The 22,569-nt window shown below is 45.6% G+C and overlaps 1 protein-coding gene across 1 annotated transcript in view; it reads left to right on the top strand.

Moving 5' to 3' along the window:
- The window catches only part of Ilers-m (Isoleucyl-tRNA synthetase, mitochondrial), a 49,766-nt gene extending 33,640 nt beyond the window's left edge, over positions 1 to 16,126 (top strand). The window contains exons 17-24 of the mRNA XM_077672828.1: positions 1,363 to 1,491; positions 2,783 to 2,914; positions 4,499 to 4,605; positions 5,963 to 6,111; positions 8,314 to 8,513; positions 10,604 to 10,739; positions 13,013 to 13,180; positions 15,994 to 16,126. Coding sequence (XP_077528954.1) covers positions 1,363 to 1,491; positions 2,783 to 2,914; positions 4,499 to 4,605; positions 5,963 to 6,111; positions 8,314 to 8,513; positions 10,604 to 10,739; positions 13,013 to 13,180; positions 15,994 to 16,037 — 1,065 coding nt within the window. The 3' untranslated portion in view covers positions 16,038 to 16,126. The remainder of the gene's footprint in view (positions 1 to 1,362; positions 1,492 to 2,782; positions 2,915 to 4,498; positions 4,606 to 5,962; positions 6,112 to 8,313; positions 8,514 to 10,603; positions 10,740 to 13,012; positions 13,181 to 15,993) is intronic.
- Positions 16,127 to 22,569: the final 6,443 nt, after the last annotated feature.

Raw genomic sequence — 22,569 nt, 5'->3', positions numbered from 1 at the left:
AGCACTCTCGCGCACATCGTTCCAAGTCAGCATAAACAGATACATTACTGGCGTACTTAAAACAAACAAAATATTATTAATTGTGGGACTTCGTTTACTTCTCATTTACTTAAGTTGTGATATCAAGATGTAATAATTCCGTACTCTCGGCACCAGCGCGAGCAAGCCACAAACCAGTGTGGCCAGACAGCACAAAAAACCTTGATTACGATTCAGAGTTAAGCAAAAACGGTGTCAAAGCATACTTTATTGATAATTTGATTTCATTTTAATGCCAAAGACTGCTGCTAAATTAGATTGTTGCATTATTGTGTAAAAAGGGAACTCGACAGCAGTGGCGCCACGCAGCACGGCGACTGATTGTTAAGGCTTTCAAATGCCATCGAAATTGTAGTGGAGCACGGCGGACTCTGAATGGCATTCGAAGCACGCCATTTGAGTCAAATGACACTTAGTTTAAATGACATTCGGACCCTAGTGTAGCCGGGGTATCAATAATTCTGCAAAGCGTAGTTATTGGTGAAAGTGATGGCTAATGTGTTGTACTAGAATGTGCGAAGTTGTGGGTTTGGTTGTCAGCCACAAAAGCCATTTTTGGGATGGAGACAAGACATAGGCATGCGTGCTTTTGGCTCATTAAACCACAAATTATGAAGTCCCCACTTTTAAAATTTTTTGGTTCTGAGTAGCTCCTTATAGTGAAATTTCTGAAATTCTGAAAGCTGCTTTCAGTAAATCTGGTTATAGTGCGTGTAAACCTATGATTACCCTGAAAATAAATTCTTCGTAACAGCTCTCGTGTAAGACCATGCTGAAATCATAGCTGCGAAGCCAGCAACTTTGTGCTACAAATGCTGACAGGCTGCTTTTTTCTAAAAGAACATATACTGATAATTCATGACTTCTTGATATCTTCATGCAAACACTCATGTCAAGGGAATCAGGCATTACTATACTAGGAGGCACACCTGAAGCAGAAGCAAAGTATCTCCAGTCTTCATTATTGTGGCCAATATAACTTTTACGGTATTTGCTCGCATAATGGACGTGCTCCCGCGCCCCCTTCAAAAAAAAAAAAAAAATTTGGCGTATACTATTCAGAGTCATGTTCATTTTATGAGCTAAGCCTTTCAGCATGTTTTTTCTTTTTTTTCCCACAGCAAGTTTTTAGTGGTTCCTCCTGCAATGCCCTTGCTGGAATCCAGCTCAGTTGTAACATTGCAATGTTGCAATGTTATATGCCCGGGGTTGATGACTGCCGTCAGGAATCTGCCTTTTGTCTCTCCTTCCATGACATGGTTTGTTTAAATAGATGAAAAATAAAAGTAAAAAAGTTGGTGGCCATCTCTGTTTCTTCCTCAGGATCTGAAGAAGGAGCCAGCATTTGGAGTGGACGTGCTCAGGTGGTGGGTTGCGGCACACACAAGCAACCACGAGAACGTCCCCGTTGCCAAGCACATCCTCACTGAATGCCAAGAGAACGTCGCCAAGGTGTGAGCCCAGCTCGCTGGAAGTTAGCCTATGTGAACACTGACGAGTTTGCCCAATGCCAAGCTGAATTTTTTTTTTTTTTTTGGCCTCGCTGTCAAGCATAGCATGCAGTCTGTTTTGTGGCTGCGATAAAGTTCTGGCCACAGTCGTAGCAGTGGGTTGTACCCAGTATTTAAAGTTTTAAGCCTGCAGCTTCTAAGCTCGCAAATTGTGCGCTAAAATAACGTAACTCCCAACTTCAACCTGGCGAGATTGTGGGTAGTAACGCAAAAGCAAGTAATTCCCCGTTATGCAGAAATCTTGTGTCAGCGTTTGGAAACAATAATGCCAGAAATGGCTGCTGCACAAAGAGAATTAAAATAAGAAAAAAAATTGGCTGCATTTAGGACAGGGATTCAAACCTGGGCCTACAGGGTGCAAACCCAACAAACAATCTCAGTACAAAAAAATAAATAAATAAATGTGCCACAGTTATGCGTGTTTGCTGCTCTCGTGTGTTTTTTTTTGTCATCATTTGAGGTTTTTATATACCGTTTACATGTTTAATATAGGCAAATGAACAGCCTTCTATGAGAAACTCGGCAATGAGTGCATTGTGGCTTCACCTAAACCACAGCAAGGGTTTCAAGGACTGATTTGGGCACATCCTTTTTTTGCATTCACTTGTTTTCACAACGGAAGCGGAAAAGGTCTGGGATTACTGCATTGTTGGCATGTGATGTAGTTGAGATTCACAAAAAGCTTGATGCATTGGCTGGTGATGGGCGTCGCAGGCAACTTTTGTCCAAATGAACTCCTGGGGGGCTCCTGAAGTAGAAAATTGAGCGCACAGGGGGAATGGGGGAACGTAGAAGAAGACGGGCTCCTAGAAAGAAAGAAAAGATGAACGAAATAAGAGTGGTACACTGCGCTGACTGTGAGCTGTCTTTTATTTTTAAGAAAGAATGTGTATGTGTACTGGTTTTGTAAAGGGGAACAAAACAAGAAAGAAGAAAGGAATGAAGGAAGAAAAGGAAAAAAGAGAATCGCACAACTGTCGAAACGAATTTTCTGTTGTTTTTTTATTTCTTTCCACCTTTTCTTTTCCCTTTCTTGGCCCTTTTCAGAGCTGGTACACATACATTGTTCTTTCAATAGCCAGTGGAGTGTAGTATGTCTCTTCTTCCGTTTGTCTTGTTTTGCAGCGCTGTTTTTTTCTAGGAGCAGTGTGTGCCAGCTAGCCTGCACTAATTTGCTTGTCCAAAACAGACTCCACTGACGTTCCCTTTGTGTTGCCCTCCCCCTGTATCAGCTGCGGGGCACCCTGAGGTTCTGCCTGGGCGCCCTGCAGGACTACGACCACTCCATCATCGTGCTGCCCTACGAAGTGATGTTCCCCTTGGACCGGTACATGCTGCACCTGCTGCACTGCTTCTACAACCGGGTACGCTCCCTCTGGTGTGTCTGATGCAAGGAGCGAGAAGGTATACTCTAGGTGAAACAGCCCATTGCAGCAAGCGCAGAAAAGCGACCAGATAGTGTCACAATGGAAGCCAGCACGGACTACAAAGATTCGCAGCTGTGACGGCGAAGCACAGGATGGATAATGTGATGGATAAAGTGATAAATCGATGCACCTGATGGATAAAGTGATAGTGGCCACAATTCATTCCAGGACTGTGCAGTGAAATGCCGATCGTGGTGGCCACCCAGTTTTTTCTGCTGCAACACATGCCACTAGCTTAACCTTGGCGGAGTGTTTCTGACGTTATGTGGCCGTGCTAGGAAGTGGCGTTTCCCCTCCTATTTTTTTCTTACTTCATGGTCTGAGACGGGTAACCTAACCAAAGTGGTTCTTGTAGAGAGCCTTCATTGTATGATGGCAAAGGTTAGCACATGTGGGCCGCTAATGAGAAGGTGTTCCTGTGCTGGGTCAAGTTCAGTTGCTTACTTACTTATTCCAAAAAGTTTCTTGGTTTATTGAAATGTCTAATGGGAAAGCATTTTTGTGTTGCTTTAGGCCAAAGGAGCACTGGCATGAAATTTTATTGTTACGCAATTAATGTGGAAGCACTTCTATAGTCTATTCTAATTCGCTGAATTTCACAGATGTAAGATGTAGCCTAGTGCTGTCGCTAAGGGGCCAGCCAAACTTTTGGTGATGAGGGGCGTATCTGCTGGCTTTACGTTAGGCCTAACCTTTTGCTTTGAACTCCAATGTCATCAAAGAAATACTAGTGTTGCTTGGCAAGTCATTAAGCTTAACATTAGGGCTGCCAAACATGAAGAGTAAACATAGGCCTAATATGGGCGACTAGCCAAGGGCCCTAGTGTTAGGAACGGAGAGGATGGAGAGAGGATGGGAAAGAAACAGAGGAAAAGGATGGTGATGACGCTTTCATGCGCACATCTTAAGCCTCACAACAGTAGATGTCAGCTTCAACTATAATCAAGATTGCTAGCAGTGGCGCGGCCACACAGGTCTAAAGTATTGGACTGCGCGTCATTAAACGGCTAGTCAGCTCATTCAATAAGTAAAGTCCAATAGTTGAACATCTTGAGGGGCAGTTCTAAACATGAATGCGCTATGAAGGAAGTGGACAGGACGGTACTGAATCTACAGATCACTGCTGGAGATAGACGCTGTCCTGTCTGCTTTGTTCCTAGTGTATTTGTCTTGTGCACTGCCTTTCAAGATATTCAACTAGGCAGACTGCATGATACTACTTTGCCCCCACAACTTCTTGGTGTGCAAATTTTTTTTGTGTGTGTGTGTGGCAATACACAGTTCTTTGAGCATGATCACTCGCTTCTCTATAGAAAAAAAAGGTCATTTTTGATTTTGATGTAGTTTTAGCAAAACCATTTTTCTGTCATCTCTGAGTGCGTGTATGTTTGTGGCAGAAAAAGTGGAAAATAAATACTAATTTGAAAAAGCGCAAGTCTTTATTCTGAAGAGTGGTCATACATTCAGTGGTCATTGTTTGTGGTTGGTGCTTGATTGTTTTCCTTTTTTCTTTTTTGTCAGGTCACCTCGCTGTACGATGAGATGAGGTACAACCATGCCTGCTCAGCCATTCTCAACTTTGTCACAAATGAAGCATCATCGTTCTACTTCCAAGCAATCAAGGACAGGTGAGCAACAGCTTGCAAGTTCAGCGCTCCTGCGGACCTCTCGCAGAAGGACATTGGTCTTGAGAACTGAAAGTTTGCCTAGTAAATTTTGTATAGTACAACACTTAATTTAGAATCTACTAGCTCTAAAGAAAAGACTTTCAAAATGTTACAGCCTCGTCATGAATATTAACTGCGCTATCACACTCCAAAGTCCTTTAAATGACCATTTTTGCCTATAATCCTGAACTTTTTCTCTTTTTTTCACAAAGCAGTGTTCTTGGCCACCGTGCATGTTTTCCGTGCACTTGGCTTAGAGCCTAGGACAGCTACAGCTACAATTTTCTTGGAAAATATCTTAATGTCTAGAGCATAAAAACGTGCTAGCTGATTTTTATTTTAACTCTTGAAAGTTTTATTTTGCTTCCTGTTTTGCTGTTCCATTGGCATGTTATGGACACCGAACCTTTAATTGGTCGTAAATTCAGTGATAATGGTGTAATTTAAAGCTTGCATGCAGTCTTGCATTCCTTATCCATTGTAGTGTCTGCTCATATACTGGTATTATAATAATTTTCTGATCAGGAGGTTTTTTTTTTATGGTTTGCCAACAGATCAAAGGTCTTCTTTTAATTATCTTGAGATCTGTTTGACCTACAGCAAAAGTGATTGCATATTTGAAATCAGGGCAAAAAGGTGAGCAACACTGTGAGGTTTTATTCCAGTCTATCGACAAAACATGTCTTGAAGGCCCATGACACATCCTTCTGTAATTGTGTGCAGCTGCTTAGCTGTAAAAGTTAGGTTACAGCCTTATTGATGAGAGGTAATGCTAGCCATCTTACAACAGAATTAACATATTGCGTGCAACTTGCTTTGTTAAAGAATCAAATCAGCAGCTTTCAGCCTTGTGATATCTGTAGTAGTGGTATTTTTTACCTTACGGTCACACGCACTGTCATAAAATAGTTGGCACCCACCATAGTGAATCAATGAATGGCAAATGAATGGCTGGTGAGAATGTGGTCGTAGGCTCAGAAAAATTTTTTTTGAAGCTCAGTAGAAAAGGCAGTTTTTTTTTTGTATTCTTTCAGTCGCTAAAACATGCCTACGAAGTTGCAAATTTCAGTTTTTGTACTGCTAGCCCCAAAATGCTTGCTTGATTTGAAACTAGTACTTCAACAGAAGTATTATTTGCTTTGAAAGGAACTGCTGTTATTAATGATTGGAAGGAGCAACAGAAGAAGTAGCAAGTCAGTACCCATGAATCGAAGGATAGAGGCTGAAGGGGTGAACTCCATAAATGAATATCAGTGCTTCCACCCATTTGCCTCCTACAGTTCTACTGCACTCTTCATTTCTGTGTTGTTGCACACAGGTTGTACTGTGACCAGCAGAAGTCAACCAGCCGCCGTTCGTGCCAGCTGGCCCTGAGCCACACATTGGACGTGCTGGTGCGGCTGGCAGCTCCCGTGGTGCCCCACCTGGCCGAGGAGGTCTTCTACCACCACGCAGACCCTGACAGGTGTACGTACACCCTGTATTCATTACTGGGTGTGCCATTACAGTGCACTCGACCAAATCCTTGGCCCACCGTGCTGCCCCACTGAGACTGTACTAAATCACAGGACTTGTTTAGTTCCGCTTCTGTGGCATTGAAGAATAGAATTTTGGTCTTGAGGACAGTGGTGCAAGCCTTGAAATTTCTACCATTTTGTATTTTATTTTATTTTTTCATCTCTTGAAAGATACCGTATTTTTGTGCATGTAACTTGCATAAGTAGTTGAAAAATTCGAAGAGCAAAATCGGGGTGTCAGTACGTAGTAGGTGAATTCGGCCCCGAATTGCAGCTTCACCGCAATTGGGGCTGTGCTATTATGCGCACGTTGTCACCAGCCGTCAGTGCAACCCATGTCCTGCCTTGATCTGGCCGGCTTATTCTCAAAAGCAAAAAAGTAAAGTTTTGAGGTTCAGTCTTGAACCCACACTGTGATAACTTTATTGCGAGCGCAGTCGCCTTTCCAAGGTCAACTGTCAGCATCAAAGAGGATGAGATAATAGTGCCACCCTGGAACAAGTGAGAGGGGATCTCCTCACTTGATCACTACTTCAAGTACTTTATCGAGTACTTGATCTAACTACTTGATCTTAGTGATGAAGTACTTGATCACTAAGATCAAGTGACGGGATCACTCACTTGATCTCCTCACTTGAGTTCAACCTGATCTTCTCCTCCTCAGGGGACCTGCTAGTAATTGACCCCGGCTTGTGCGTTTTGTCAGAATTTTTTTCCCCTGATATAATACAGCCTTTGTGGGCAATTAAGAAATTTATAAAGAAGAGGCAAAAAATATATAATCAGCACTGTTACAAGCATGACATATAATTTTGTGGTACTGCTCCTTTGTATGGAAATTGAAAAGTGGGACAAGCCGAGTAGACATGTGCTGGGATTGGAAACAGCAGTAAACAAAGAAGAGCCATTTCGGGGGTTGAGGAACGTGGGGCAGAGAGCGCATGCTTCACTGTCAAGAAAAGAAACATGGTGTATGTGCCTTTAAGAATTTCTTGTATTTTACCGTTGTGAGGAATGCACGAAGTTGGGAATCAAATGCGTCATGCGCTTGTCTTTGGTAATGCGCAGTTCCTGAAATAGAGGTAACATTATCATGATGGTTTGGTTGGTGTTGCATTGTCCCTGCTGCACGCCATTTGAGGGCTAACAAAACACGAGTACAGTACTGGAGCGGAGATGTGTCTATTTTGTTTGTCACTTTAGACTGTCTAGAGCTACTCCAGAGGAGCTCCTTGTTTATTTTTTATTTCCCGTAAAATTTCATTCTGAGAGCAATTCTTGCCTGGCCAGGAACTGCTCAAAACTGCCCTGGACAAACCAATAAGAGAGAGCGTATCTGTTCCCTGGTATGTAGTCTGCGTGTTGTAGTTAAGGGGGCAGACTGGTCTTAGAGCTATTTTTTTTATTTACCAACCAATTTTGATGAAACTGCACTGTGTTATAGAGTTTCTTGAGCTGATTTCAAATCTGCCATTAGATTTTTTGTAAGTTGATTATATTTTGAGTTAATTAATGATTAATTGCCATTATTTTGGGTCACAGTTACAAAATAACCACGCCATACAGAATGGCAATTACCACGTGGCTAGGCAGACAAATGACTAAAGAATACAACATAGGATGAACTTTTTTGATTCAGCTATTTTTGGTCGTTTTACAACACAGGGAACTTCGCTTCTCCCGCGCTCTGCCAGAAATGGCTCGCAGGTGGTGCCATTTGAACACAATAATAATTTTCCAAAGCCTCCATTTCAAAAACTTGTTTCCAACATTGTATTCTCCACACATTTCAGTATCGGAAGCAAAAAGAATTAAATTTGTACCTGCTCTGGGTGCCGAGATATCTGAGGATGAAATGCTGGCTTTGCATTGCAAGAAAAGTGCCGTTTCACCATCGCATTCTGCGCTAACTGAGCTGTAGAGTGCACTTTAAAATGCTATTACAATATAATAACAACAAAATATGGTGTCTTTTGATGAGTAAATTTACAGACTGATAGAAAAAAGGCTGAAAATGGCATTTTTCAGAAAACGCTTTTTTTGACCGTTTTTCGGCCCCAAAGACCCAACTGCCCCCTTAACGCCCTGAGAAGCCTTGCCAACAGCCCTGAAAGGTTGACTCCATGGGACCTGACCTTTCTTATCCATGCAGACGACACGGGTGTCTTCCGGCGGACTTGGCAGCCCCCACCAGGCGAGTGGGAGCAGCCGGAGTTTGCGGAACTGGAGAAGCCCCTTGCAAAAGTGCGGGAGGCCGTGAACAGGGCCACTGCCAAGTCAAGGCCCGTGCTGTACGACGCCACCATCGCGAGTCGCGGAGGGGGCGACAGCCCCCTTGCCAGCTGTCTCAGGGTGAGATCGCTGTTTTATTAAGTGCAGAGCACTTTAGCTGCTCGCCTTGTCGTCCTAGCTTGCTCGCTCGACCCAAGTATATAGAGCACCAAGGCGGCGTACCGGGGTAACGCTTTGTTCGCGGCATACCCCAGAGTCTTCGAAAGCCAAGCGGTTTCTATAGTCATGAACGTTCGAAACTCGTGAAACGCTGGCGCTTGTCATACATCTTCCCGTTGTTTAGCGCAAAGAAAACTCTGGGTACATTTGAGGAAAAATATATCCAATTAACCGGCAGTGCCCGCGTTCCTGTAGTTAAGGTCGCCCGTTGGGTTGGTTTTTGCGATAGTAAACGCAAAGTGTGGCATAGCAACGCTGGCACGTGCGGGGAGAAAAGCACAAAAAGAACAGAACTCCCACTGGCGTAGTTTCAGGCAGGGGGTGTGCGAGCACTGCGAAGGCGGGAAATTTGAATTGCATGGGGTGGTAGCAGTAAGCGGATAACGGCGGTACAGCCCATTATGGCGAATTACTGCTCTGCACTTCCGACAGCTTTCACATTGAGTGGAACGGCTTTAATTTTTTTTTATTTAAAGGGGCCATGCAGACAAAACGCAAGTTTGGTTTACTCGAAAGGTTACCTCGTTAGAATCATACTGACACCACTGTTAAAGCGCACTTCGCTCAAACAAGCCATATAATTAGGAAAAAGGGGAATGGCCACGCGACCCACTAACTCATTTCCCGCAACCAAACCTATGATGTTATACCAGCCAGCTCTGCGATTGCCTGACGCCAGCAAAAGCAAACGCAAATTAGGCATGGCTTATAGGCTTTCCGAACAAGCCATTTACGCCTAAATGTAATGCGTGTTCATTTTACAGCAGCAAGAATGGTGCGGTAAACAACAAAAGTTACGAAAATACACGTAAACATAGAAGTACCGACACACACTGCTGTTGGTGTTGGGCACACTATGCTTGTTTCAGCTGCACAGCAGCCAGCCACTTTGGACTTGCCTTACACGACGCTGGCCGATTGGCGTAAGTGACGTTGTCTTACGTGACCCTGTTTGTCGAGCATACCACATGTTTTACGAAATGATGACTTTCTACAGTAACAAAAACAAGCCAGGTGCAGCTACAGTCAAAAACAAAGCAACAGCGGACAACGGTCCGTGGCTGAGTATGGTAGTGCCATCTCGGAGGACTGGCAGCAAGCAAGGTTGCAGAGCCGAATTGATGTCATTTCAGACGTCGTTAAAACACAATTTGGCAGGAGAATCAAAATTTTAACCTGAATTCTTTAATTTCTCAGTGCACAAAGCATCGTTTGCTTCTGGACAAGCACTGGGGGGCACTATAGAACACGAAATTTTTCGAATAAAACAAACTTTTATTTTGTCTCCATGGCCCCCTTTAGGTGACCCATGGTGCAAAAAAATTACCACTGTTGTTGTCTGGTACGGATAATGGCTGCCATGTCAAGTATTAAAGAACAGATTCTATTTCGTATGGTAACAGAACCTGGGTCTCCAGAATGGCTTACCGAGCACGTTGCGAGTACTCTACCCCAGTGCGTTGCCAGAGGTGAAACAAGAGTTACCCTAGTGCGTCTGCATGACAGGTAAACATGCCGGTATGTGGCTAGAAGGGATGCGCACCAGCTGCGGATAACTGTGTAGTGGGGAAGATGTGCTGGGAAGTGTTGCCAGTCTGCCTGTTTAAGTATCTTGCTCGAAAAGACAAAAAAAAAAAAAAGAAAGCAGAGAAAGAGACACAAAATACTGTAGGATTAAAGAAGTGTTCAATCAGTATCACCAGAGGAAGCCATAACGAAAGCCTTCAAAAAACTTAAGCAGACTTGGGTTTGCCGAGGAACTTTTTTTGTGTGCTTGACTAAAAGTGAATAGAATACCCTCAAAACTCTTTGGGTATTGCAGAAAGAGTGGGTAACAGATCATTCTGCAACACACAAAAGAAGAAAGAAAAAAAAGATGTGTCTGAAATACAAAGATAAAAAAACAACAGAAATCGACTAAAGGAAATGAAACGATACGTGGTCTTTTCGTGATGTGGAAGTGCAAAGAAGCACGGTCGTCTTGCTTGCAGGTTCTCCAGCCACAAGCGCATGCCATCCACTCGGGCCTGACTGATGCCCTCCAGGTGGCTTCGGTCACTTTCGCAGACCGTGACCGGTTGCAGCTGAAGGAAGACGACGCTGGCAGTGCGGTGACATTGCACGACGGTCAGTGGAACATTCAGGCAACTGTTTGCAACCAATATTATCGAGTGCTTTGTGACTGAGGTGTTGTGCAAGGGACCCTTTTTTGGCGCAAAAGTACCCTGCAGACCAGTTCAGAATGCAAGAACTACGAGGCACACAAAAGACAAAGCCAACTTGGGCTGTGTTTATCAGCGTGCAGGCAGGGTAGTGCTCAGATTTGTATTATGTACAGTTCAGTGCAAAAATAGACAGGGACTAAAAAAGACTTAACACAAGAGTGCTCTTCAAGACACAACACAAGAGCACTGTGTCTTTCCTAGTTCCCGTCTAGTTCTGCGCTGAACTGTACACCCAAGAGCAGAAGTTTACGAACCGCGAAAGCAGCAATTTTGAGTTACTATTTCTCTGCCACAGGGCACCCCAGGGTAATATGTGTGGTAGTTTTCATTATTTCAGTACTTGCACAATATCTTGCATGCATTAAACAGTTTCAGCAGGCTGCTATACGAAGAGAAATACCCTAAAATTTCCATTTCCCTGGTCCATAAGCTTTTGATCGTGCCTGTACATAGTGCAATACCAACTAGGCCAGTCAGTTACGTTTCTGAGATTTGCTTAGTGAGAAAAGTTGGTTATGTGGCGAGTAAAGGAACAATTGGCGCCTGTGCTACATTTTACGTTTTACTCGCCATAAAGCATAGCAGTGAGGTTGAGCAAGAACGTGGCCACTTTGTAAAGCAAAAGTGGCAAATGTAACTTAAAGGCAAGTATTGATGGAAGTCTTGCTCAGTGCTGACTGCCAAGCAGTGAGAGGTGCTTTGATACGTGAGGGACATGAGCATCTTGCAGCACATTGGGCTGTTCCAGTAAGGCGAGTTCGAGATGAACGATGGGACGGAAGAAATTGCATGAAGTAATGGTGCCTTTCTTGATAAGTGCACCACTGTGTTTATGTGTGGAGTGGGAAACCGCAAAAGTTGAAGCACTCGTAAAAGAGAAGTGCTGGTAGGTATTGAGGTCTCTTGTTGGCAAAGGAAAAGCCATAGACCAGAAGAAGAACTCAAGAAGTACTGTATTTCTTTGAATATAAGGCGAGGTTCTCTTTCTAAAACCGTGAACTTAAAGTTTACCCTTTCCTTGTATGTATTTGAGGTAAAAGTTCAATGCTCGCTATCGTTTTGCATAGTAATGCAATCCTACAGAAAAAGTACAGGTTCAGAACCTGTGCGTACAGGTACAGAACCTGTGCGTACAGGTTCAGGCATAAAAGAGGTTTGTACACAGCGCTGAGGACGGCAGTGGATCGTCACAGGAAATGCGAGAAATTAGCTGTGAAGTTGACCAGTGACAGCCACTCGGACAGCCATGGCCTCAATGACGTCGTTTAGGCCATGCCACGGGATTATAATGAGGAGAATCGAAGAGAGCGCAGTCGGTTTTTCCGCGTCTTTCAGAGCGATTAGCACACTCACCGCTTCACGTGCACGTGTAATGTTTGGCTCAGGTATTCCTGGCAGTGTAAGCTAAACGTCGGGCAGGTTTACTTGAACTGCTCAAAGAGTGTTGCAGGGTCCCTTTAAAACTTCTTTTAATTTTCTAGTAAACTTTGCGAAACTTGTCAGTCTTGCTGCTTTTTTCCCACTGATTTCAAGTACCGTATGCGTTTTTTTTTCAGGTGGTCAATCGGTTCCCAAGATAATTAGAGATAATTAGAATTGTCTGGCCATAAAACTGTCAATCTTCATATTTTCCAACTCTATGAACCCTGGTGAATGCCATAATTGAAGTTCTTTGATGCATCGCTTGGAAATAATTTTACAGCTCAGTAAACTTCGGTGCACCAGTGGCACGGAACGATTTTGAGTGCCAGTTTCAAACACCAAAGTTTAAGGAGCGTAAAATTAGTTCCAAGCAGTGCATCATCAAAGAACTGCTTCAATTATCACATTCACCAGGGTTCATAGTGTTGGAAAATATTAACATTACAGTTTAATAACCAACCCTGTTTTGTCTATTGTGTGACCAAAAGTGGCTAATTATCTCCAATTATCTTGGGAACTAATTGACTGACTCAGAAAATAATGGCATACTTGAAATCAGTGGGGGAAAAGCAGCGAGACTGACAAGTTTCACAAAGTTTACTTGAAAATTAAAAGAAGTTATTTCAAGATCAGCGTCCCCCCTTAAAGCAACAGCTGATAGTCAGCACTTGTGTTCCCTTTGATCAGTCCGTGTGTGTTTGCGCTGTTTTACGTGGTGATCTCACTTGTCCGACTGGCTGATGTCCTTGGCAGTGGACGACAGCACGGTGCTCCTGCTAGCACCCACACAGATGGCTGCCTGCGAGCGCTGCCGCCGCCACATCTCTCCTGAGGCAGGCCGGTTGTGTGACCGCTGTGACGACGTCTACCAGCGGCTCGGCATGAAGTGGAAGGTGCCCAGAGAAGAGGTCGTCATGTCAGGTAAGTTGGACTCTTTTGTGCCTCTTAAGCTCCGGGGGATTTAAAGCGGACCTGTATATGGCCAGACGAAAGGGAAATCTGGCTGTCCCACGAATGCGGAAAAGTCTGTCAGTGCGACCCCATGCGCTTGCATGAAAAAACCAGGTTGGAGAAAAGGGAGAGGAAAGCAGGTTAGATTGCTGTGAGCGAGATAAACCCAGCCACTGAGCGCGCGCACAGCAAGCTACTGCGTGGAGCACAGCTGAAGCAACAATGGCAGGCAGGGGTGGCAATCAAGGCAAACACTGGCTGCACGTTCCTTTGAAATGGGTGTGCCCTGTGTCGTACGTACTCTTGAGGAGCAGGGAGCTTGGGATTAGAGATGCCACAAGCCGGAATGGGAACGAACTCATCTATGCCTTGAGGATGGAGAGTTGGGCTATGGAGGTGGTGTGAGGGTGCATTTGCTATTGGTTGATTGATTTATAGATTGATTGTAGGGTTTAACGTGCAGATGCAACGCAGGCGATGAGGCGCGCCGTAGTGGAGGGCTCTGGATTAATTTTGACCACCTGCAGGTGATCTTTAGTGTGCGCCGAAATCTCATGCACACAGGCGTTTTTGCTTTTCGCCTCCATCAGGAAAGCGGCCGCTGCGGCCAGGAATCGAGCCCGCGACCTCGTGCTCAGCAGCACACCGCCTTAGCCAGTAAGCCACTGCGGCGGGTGCATTTGCTGTTGGAATGCTCTGCATATATGCACGCAAGGTGCAGTCTCGGGCAGAAACTAGAGCGCCTGAGCCCAGGACTAGTGACCTTGAAAGTACTCCTTGGTCCATGGCCATCTCCAACAGCTAAACGCCAAGTACTGGCAGCGTTTTTCAACTATCTTGACAAGATTGGCATCATTGCAGTGATTTAGTTCAGAAAACAGACTTTTAATCACACTATTCACTGAAACTGAGCGTCATTTTTTTATTTTTCTCTATTTTATTTCTTCTCTTTCTTCTGCCCTGTATTCTATCGGGCCTTTTCTTTCCCCCTTCCCGCGCCAAATAGCAAGTAGGCGTCAAAATTCCCGCAAACATCTCGGCTTTCCCTTCTACTAAAGAGCCTTCTCTCAAGATGCTGGCTACATTGTACTAGCTCCACAAAACACGGGACGAACAGTAGTGTTTGTCCTGTGGTTTTCTTCCTCCTGCGTTCCATCCTTAGCACTAGTGCAACGTACCCAGCATCCAAACCGCGCTCATGCCGCAGCCTGTAACAGCTCAGCTGGTTGGCCATCTGTACGGAGTGCAGGGACACATTTCTTCCCTTTCCCCTCTGGCGTGATTTCACTGAAGGGAATGTGCAGTGCTTAAAATGGAACTGCATAACCCATCCAGAACAGCACTGAAGTGCTGCCAAAACAACGTAATCCTCCCTCCTCTTTTAAACAAAGCAAACAGTAGGCTGTTGGTACAGTAAGTAAGTAAGTAAGTTTATTTGTGCACTGTAAATTACAGACATTGTTAATTCTGCACCGCTTAAGCACTAGCGTGCTTGAGTGCGGCACAGTATGTTTTTGTTTTGCAGACTAGTCATCAAAGGCTTTTGAGGAAAGACGTAGGGTGTTTTCATGGAAAGAAGCTGCATTTGTTTTCTTCAGCCAAGTATACAAAACGGTTTGCATTAGGAAGGAAGGGCACTACAAGAGAGAGAGAGAGAGAGAGAGATTGCTAACTCAAAGGTGCAGGATCATAAGAACACCGGGGGGGGGGGGGCCTCTGCTAGTCCGGGATGCCCCGGTCCTTGCTGGCGGTTCGCGCCCTTCATACCATACCAGCAAGTGCTGGGTCGGGATGTCTGAGCTGGACAGCCGGTCAACACGCTGCTTGTACTTGGGATGGGGATTGGGTGTAAGGGATGGGGATTGTTGGCATTCCCACACCAGATGGTACAGGGTGCCTGGCTGGAGGCAAAAGTTGCAGGTACTGTAATAATGGGTGGGGTAGGTATGGTGGAGGAGGGTAGGGTGGGGGTAGGAGTTGGTCCAGATCGCTTCGGCTCGGCAAAGATGGGAGTGGGGTGGAGGGAAGTGTTGATGCTCGTGTCTGACATGGGAGAGGATGTCCACGTAGCCATTGAAAAGTTTAGCTGTCAATTTCTACGCGTGGAAACACTGGAAACGGCCAGAGACATGGCCGATGCGCCACGGACATGGCGCGGCTTGGGCCACTGCACCTGCACGCCGAGGAATAAAAACACTGGCGTGCATCGTCTGCTCCGTTTCAACCCTATTCTCAACGGTGGCGTCAACAGAGACGTTATTAATCGCGCTCACATTGGACTCGAGGCAATACTTCGCGCTCGATGAGGTAGAGTTTGTAATGCGCAACACAGTCATCTGCTCAGCACAGACAAGTATTGCCATCCCGCGGAGCCCGACGTAACGAGCGATGGCGCACTCACACGGTTGCCTGCATGCGCGCCTCGCCAGTGAATACAAGCAATAGAACCACACGGCATCCAGGCTAGAGCAAATCTTTTATTGTACACAACACAGCCGCAAGAGTTCCGTTCTCAGAGACGTTTCACTGTCTGCCGTCCTCTTCAACAGTGCCATCGTAGAAGCGCTATAACCGAGTGACACGAGAGACTGCTCAGCAGTGCTACAACCCTTGTAAGAAAAGAAATAACAAGACAAGAGCCACCACTGCCCGATTGTGTGACTGCAGGAGCAGTGGTAAATTCATTGGCAGGAAGAGCTAGAAACTGTCATGTGATTTTTTTGTTTACATATCTACAGAAGTGCGTGCCTAACCTGTCCATACATTCGTCTTTCCTATTGCAGAACAAGAAGAGAAGGCCACCATCAAGGAAAAGTCTCGGACATAGGCTGCCAACAGAACCCTTAGCTTACCCACAGTCAGGCATAATCTCCATACATCTCGGTCACTCGCAATAAAACCAGTTGTGTTGTGTCTCTCCCCTTGCTGTGCTTTGCAAAAGTGCGATGTATGGCCTTGGAGAAGGCTGCCCATGTTGAGTAACTGCTTCAGCATGTTTGCGAGGCGTAGCACTTTTGAAACGTCAGGTTATGCAGTGTGGGGCAGCGATCATTGTGCAGCTCATATGGTTCTATGACATCATATGGTTCTATGGTTGATTATGTTTCATCACTGTATCACACACACAACTTGTGCAGAGCTGAGTGCACCAGCCTTCTTCACAATGAGCAGGACTTGCGTGCGGTTTCTTAGTTGTAATAGTTATGTTCCAACACTTCAGCGGTGATGTTGGGCAGAATTGAGTAGTACTATAATTACTTCCAGAGATTGTACCGTGCCGTCTATTCTTTAAGGCCCAATTTCATGCAGAGACGGCATTACAAGATTAACCGCTGGCACCACTTCTACTAAAATTCTGTCTGACTGACATCTTTTGGAACAATGCAGAACTAATTTGTTGCGATACTATACTCGGATACAACTCAAGAAAAGTGCGGCTTTTCCTCATCAAAGGACCCCCTTCCAGCCAATGGTGTCGCCGTATCAACGTGACGTCGCGGTAGACCGCCTCCACGCCGCGCTCACGGCAGAAATCACAAAACATGTTCTTCCGCGCTTCCGGACTTCTACCAAAATGGCCGCCTCCGCTGTTCGCGTCAAACCGTCGGCGTCGTCGGGCTCTCTGACGACGATTTTTAGTGCCGTTCAGTCGTATTCCTTGTTTGCGTGTTGTGTGCAGTGTTCTTAACATGCTCGGTAATGACAATCGCTACGGTGTTTTTTCTTCTGCTTTGTGAGCGCTCGCGTTGCCGGTAAGCAGCCGCCGCTGCAGTTACTGCAGTACGCTGTGTGATACGAAGCTGTCGTCGTCATCCTGTGCGGGCGTTTGGCCTTGAGCGTGAAGTACCGTTCTACCGTTTAGTCCCTCCTGTGTCTGTGCTACCCACGTTATCGCACCAGTGTCTGCGACAGGGGGCGATAACTCCTTGTTTATTTCTCGTAGATTACGCCAGCAGTTATTAACGCCATGGACAGTATGCACGGGGCGAAACGCAAGCCACGCGACGGCGCGCGCTGCATTTCGTGAAAGCATATATGTCGAGCCGTGTGTCCCAAGTCCATGTCGGGCGCAAGCGTATTCGCCCAAATTGTGATCAAGTTGCCACATTCAAGAAGCAGAATTTTCGCACTTTTTGACCGTGAATGCGTACGAGCTGTAGCTTAGCTACGTGATGGGATTTAATATGCCACCTTTTCTATTTTGTTTCTCGGTTACGCTGAGATACCATTGTTAAATGTATTAATTGCAACAAGTATGTTTTTGTCGCCTGTTTTTTGTTGGAGTGCCTTAAGTTGTTGTTTCGGACAAAAACCTTTGTGAATTAAATACGAATAGGCATCTGCTTTGAGTTTGCATTGTCTATGATAATTAAGATTCCACAGGAGTGTTACCACTGTAAGTTCAATTTCATTGTCCCGTTTATGCTTTGTGAATGAGCTGTGGTTCGCGATAGTGACATTGCATTAGCTAGATTTCACCGGTATGACCAGCTGCAACAATGCATGTGAAGACATGAAACGCAGCACTGAAATCAAATAAACCACCTTTCAGCTTTTTCTACACATGCGCATGCATATTGTTCACCAAATCAAATTCTTGCATGAGATGTGCATTATTGAAGCTATATAGACACTGCTCGCCTTGTGTTTGTCTCTTAAGTAAGAAGCTGCTGCTGCAATGGTCATCTGCATGCACGTGCTCTAAATTCAAAATAGAGCATTCAGGGTGGAAAACAGCTCAGCATTTCATCCATTCTCACTGTTGCGTCACAAGTGGCCGCTGGAGCGAGAAGCTCGCTGCTCCAAGTCAAATAGCAAGCTGCTGCTTGCCACAGCACTGTTCGCAACTCAACTCGTGCAATGTCTACACATATATTAGGAGTGTAAATCACAATGACAGAACATGAATTGATGCCCACTTCATAACACAGGCAATGAAGTCTGTTTGAAGGGTTACGTAGTGATCTGCACTGATTGATGACATGTCGGTTGAGTTGATGCATGGAACCACACATATGGTACACATCGCTGCACTGAAACTGGTCAATGCATATCATACTTTTCTTGCTACGCAAAGGCAAAATCGGATCATATGTTCAGGAGGAAATTTATAATCTCGCCAAATATGCACTACATGAAATTATTCCCATACATGGGAGGATCGATTGAAACCAACCTTGTTTCCCCTTCCCAAAGCTTTGGGGATTGTTTTTAACATTGCATTTTATCCAGTGGAGTAGGCAACAGATAAAACCTATTTATCCTAAGTCCTGCGTAAGACAGCAGATAGCTAAATAGAATCAAATTAGAAATAAAACACCGAAGCAACTTTTCTTGTCCTCACTGCTGTATCCTGTCAGATTTGGCTCAGACAGCTAAACAGACGCACTGCTGAATTCTGCATAGCAAATGAAACGAGCAATAAGACACTTAAACAGATTTATTTGTTCTCAATGTTCTACAAGAAGACAACTTGGCTCAGCCAGCCACACGGACACACAATGTTCAGTTACATGCTTTCACGTAGGCATTTAATTTGCAACTTTGTTTCTGCATCCAATACACACATAAGTGTCCAAACAATGTAAAAAACGTGGGGTGAAAACTCCAGCTAGCGTCTTTTCCTGTAGGTGAAACTTGCCTTTATAGCCATTTATATAGTGTCGCACAAGGAGCCGTAGAGCCACACACTGCAGATGATTCTGCTTGAAGTGAATTTGCGAACTCGCTTGACTCTGCTTGCACACACCTCATGCTACACATGCAAATAGCCATCCTCCCTGTGCAGCAAAAACTATCGCATAGTGCAGGCGTGGCCCTGCTTCCAGAAAATAGTTTGGAACAGTGTGGGTTTCCTCTAGCTCGAGATGTACAATTTTCTTTTATGGATACGTCTGCCACGCAGTGTCTTGTCAGGACTGCATTCATTCGGCCTAATTCCTGCACCACACTGGCAACAAATGAAATCAGAAACCAAGCACTGCAACAGCCTTTTCTGATTATCATAGCTACATATCAAGGCAACCAGTCCTGAGCCAGCACCACACAATACACCGCTCGGTTCACTACAGCAAATGATATCATGCATCGATTGTTGAAATAGCTTCTGCCGCCCTCACTGTTATGCTGGAAGATCACTGTTGAGTCTACGACAGAGCAGACAACACTGAGTAATGGCAAATGAGATTACAAACCAAGCATTGCAATGGTCTTTTCTGATTCTCATAGCTACATATCAAAGCAATCAACCATTAACAAGTTACGCTGCACACACAGGCTGCTCAGTTAACTCCAGAAAGAAGTCTTAATAACGCACACAAACAGCATGTCTGGTCTTCTCTGCTGTCTGATGGAGTTTCTTGCTCCTGCAGCTATGGAAACACACCTACTTAAGCTAAATTGCGCACTCCACACTAACTGAAAGGGGCAAAGGCGGCACTGGCGAATAGCTGGTTGCCTTACACATCTTCAAAGGACTCGATACCAGATAGGTCACTGTCGGAGTCCATGTCATCTTCATCCAGATGGATTATAATAGGTTGAACATGCGCACTTGCTCCACCGTCTCCCCTGAACTTTGTTTCAATGCTGATCACATGCTGAACTGCGTTTGCCCAGTGTTGAGCTGTTACCTTGGCAGCTTCTTCCCTCAGGAGCACCTCTACATCTGCCAGCTTAAATGTGGCATTTCTGGCTGCGACACCTCGTTTCATCTGCGCCCATATGAGCTCAATGGGATTGAGCTCACAATGGTAGGGTGGGAGCCTAAGCACAATACATCCTGCCCTTTCAGCTGCACCGTCAATACGATATTTGATGTACCGTGTCTTTACAGAGGCCACAAGGCTGAGGAGCTCCTTTTTAAGCATTTTTTCATCCCAAGCAAGTCCTTTGGACGTCAGCCAGTCCTGAACGACCTGTTTGCGCGAAGACGTCGTAGGCACTGCTTCTTCCAGCCGCGAGTGGTACGAGGCATTGTCCATGACAATTACACTACCTTGTGGCAGTTGCGGCAAAACGGCGCCAAACCACCTTTCAAAGCGGGTGCCGTCCATCTCCTCGTGGTAGTCGCCGGTCTTCGTACCCCGAAAGATATCCAGGCAACCACTGACGAAGCCGTCCTCGCTGCCGATGTGCGTTACAATCAGGCGCTGTCCTTTCCCTGACGGCTGCTTCAAACCTGTCGTCAGACCACGCATGAAGGCGTCGTGGTGGGAAGCAACCGTCGTGTCCGTCCAAACAGTCGATAGCGTGTGTCCCGCATTCACCCAGGTTTCATCAAGGTAGAAGATTTTTCGTCCTTCCATCCTGTACCTGGCGACGTCGTAGAGGTACAGGTGCCCCAAAAATAATACGGAGCACGGGAGCGGTGGCCGGAGCGGGCAAAACTGCATGCCAGCGCGATCTATCCGTAGATGCGCCGCAGATAGCGAGAGTGCGCGGGCACATCCGGCTGTCCCCTCTCGATGTTCTGAAGCTCGCCTTATCGCCGGCTCAAGCGAAGCCGCTCTGCTGCAATCCCTGCTCGCCAGGGGCGCTTTCGGAGCTTCATGAAGGCCTGTTTACGCAGAGCCAGCGAAGAAAGCTTCGTCTTGAATGGGGTCCGCTTTCTGCTTCGTCATGAATGACACCAATTACACTATGGGTGCCTGCCGTGCCTCGCGATCCGCTTGATTTTGAATCACGTGACAAGGACAATGCTTGGCTCAAGCTAACGCAAAAAAACGAGCAAGAAAAATTCATGCGCGTATTGGCTGCATTGCTTTGATGGTTCCAATCAGTGCTCAAGAGAATTGAGAGAGTGGAGGCCAGTTGCTTCAAAACAAATCGGCTTTATTGCATGAAATTAAACAAACTACAAGAAATGGGAATATAATCAACTTAGCGCGGGCTCTGCGGCAATATCTTGCACTCACGAAAAAAATTATTCAAAGGTACTGACAATGAAACAAATAGTTAAAACAGACTTTCTTCGACCTACACAAAAGTTCAATAACGGGTGAAGTTGCCACCCACATTGATCACTTCTGCAATGCGCCGAGGCAACGACTCATACAGAGCATCAACGTATCCGGGCAACTCTCTAATAGTTTTCCATTCCTGTGTTACTGCCTCCCAAAGGTCGTCTGCAGTTGTGGCATGATTGCATCGAGAAATGCGGCTCTTGATGTATCCCCAGACATTCTCAATTATATTCAAATCAGCGCCTTTCAATGTCCAGTCCAGCAACCGAACAGCTCGTTCTTCGAGCAAGGCTTTTACCTTACGCGCAGTGTGGACGGGGCTGTAATCTTGCTGAAGCAAAAAAATGCCATCTTTAAAAGGCCCGTCCAGCACATAGGGGAGCAGATGTTGTTCAAGCAAATCGCAGTAGCTGCCAGCGTTGAAGTTCGGTGGCAGACGGACCAGTGGACCGAGGCCTTCCGCGCTGACAGCTCCCCAGACGTTCACGCAACAACGACCGCTGCTGAAGACTTGCGTCATAAAGGCCGGCAGGTATCTGATGAGGAAACAAAATATTTAGTGGTACTGAGACCCGTTGAAGTTGACGTTCCCATCCGTTCCCACAAAGTATATAATTTAAAAGGACGATTAACTCAAAAGTTTCACTGATGTCATTTCAAGAAATAGAGAGAAATATTCTCTTTGTGGCTTAACAACTACATAAAAACACGCAAGAAATTGAACGTCTCTACTATATTATTGGCGTGCAAATGAAAGAGCTTTTTAAAAGCATCCCTCTCGCTTTATGCAAATGAATAAGTTTGTGGGGTACCTGCAACTTGCTGGACGCCATACACGCCATTGTTGGTCCCATCTCGTGGAGAAGGTTGATTCGTCGGTGAAGACAACCTCTCGCCAGTCGTCCACAGTCCACTGCTCGTGAGCACGAGCAAATGCGAGGCGTTGTTCCTTCTGTTTTGCCGTTAAGTACGGCTTTTGCGCCGCCACACATCCGTTTAGACCTGCGTCTTTCAGACGGTTTCTAATTGTGCTCAGACTGACGTTGAGGTTCAGGGCATCGCGGATTTCCCTCGCACTTTGAAAAGGATCTTCGAAGGCTGCAGCAACGATGAGACGGTCCAGCTCGTCGGAAGTGCAGCGCTGGCGGCCTGAACGTGGAGCATCAGCAAGGCGACCGTCTTCGTCCCGGTAGGCTTGAATAATTCTATTCACAGCAGTCATAGACCTCCCAGTACGACGACAGATCTCACGTTGCGGAACTCCTTGAACGGAAAGAAGGACGATTTCCCGCCTGGCGCTTAGTGGTACTCGAGGCGGCATCTTCCTTTCTTGCACTGGAAACTGCTACAATACCCGCAAATATATATGTGCATGTGGGCGGGTTTTGCTCTTGA

The sequence above is a fragment of the Haemaphysalis longicornis genome, unplaced genomic scaffold, assembly GCF_048455015.1.
Source record: "Haemaphysalis longicornis isolate Haplotype H1 unplaced genomic scaffold, Haemaphysalis longicornis Haplotype H1 scaffold_6, whole genome shotgun sequence".
Taxonomy (NCBI): Eukaryota; Metazoa; Arthropoda; class Arachnida; order Ixodida; family Ixodidae; genus Haemaphysalis; species Haemaphysalis longicornis.
This window is presented reverse-complemented; position numbering and strand designations above follow the sequence as displayed.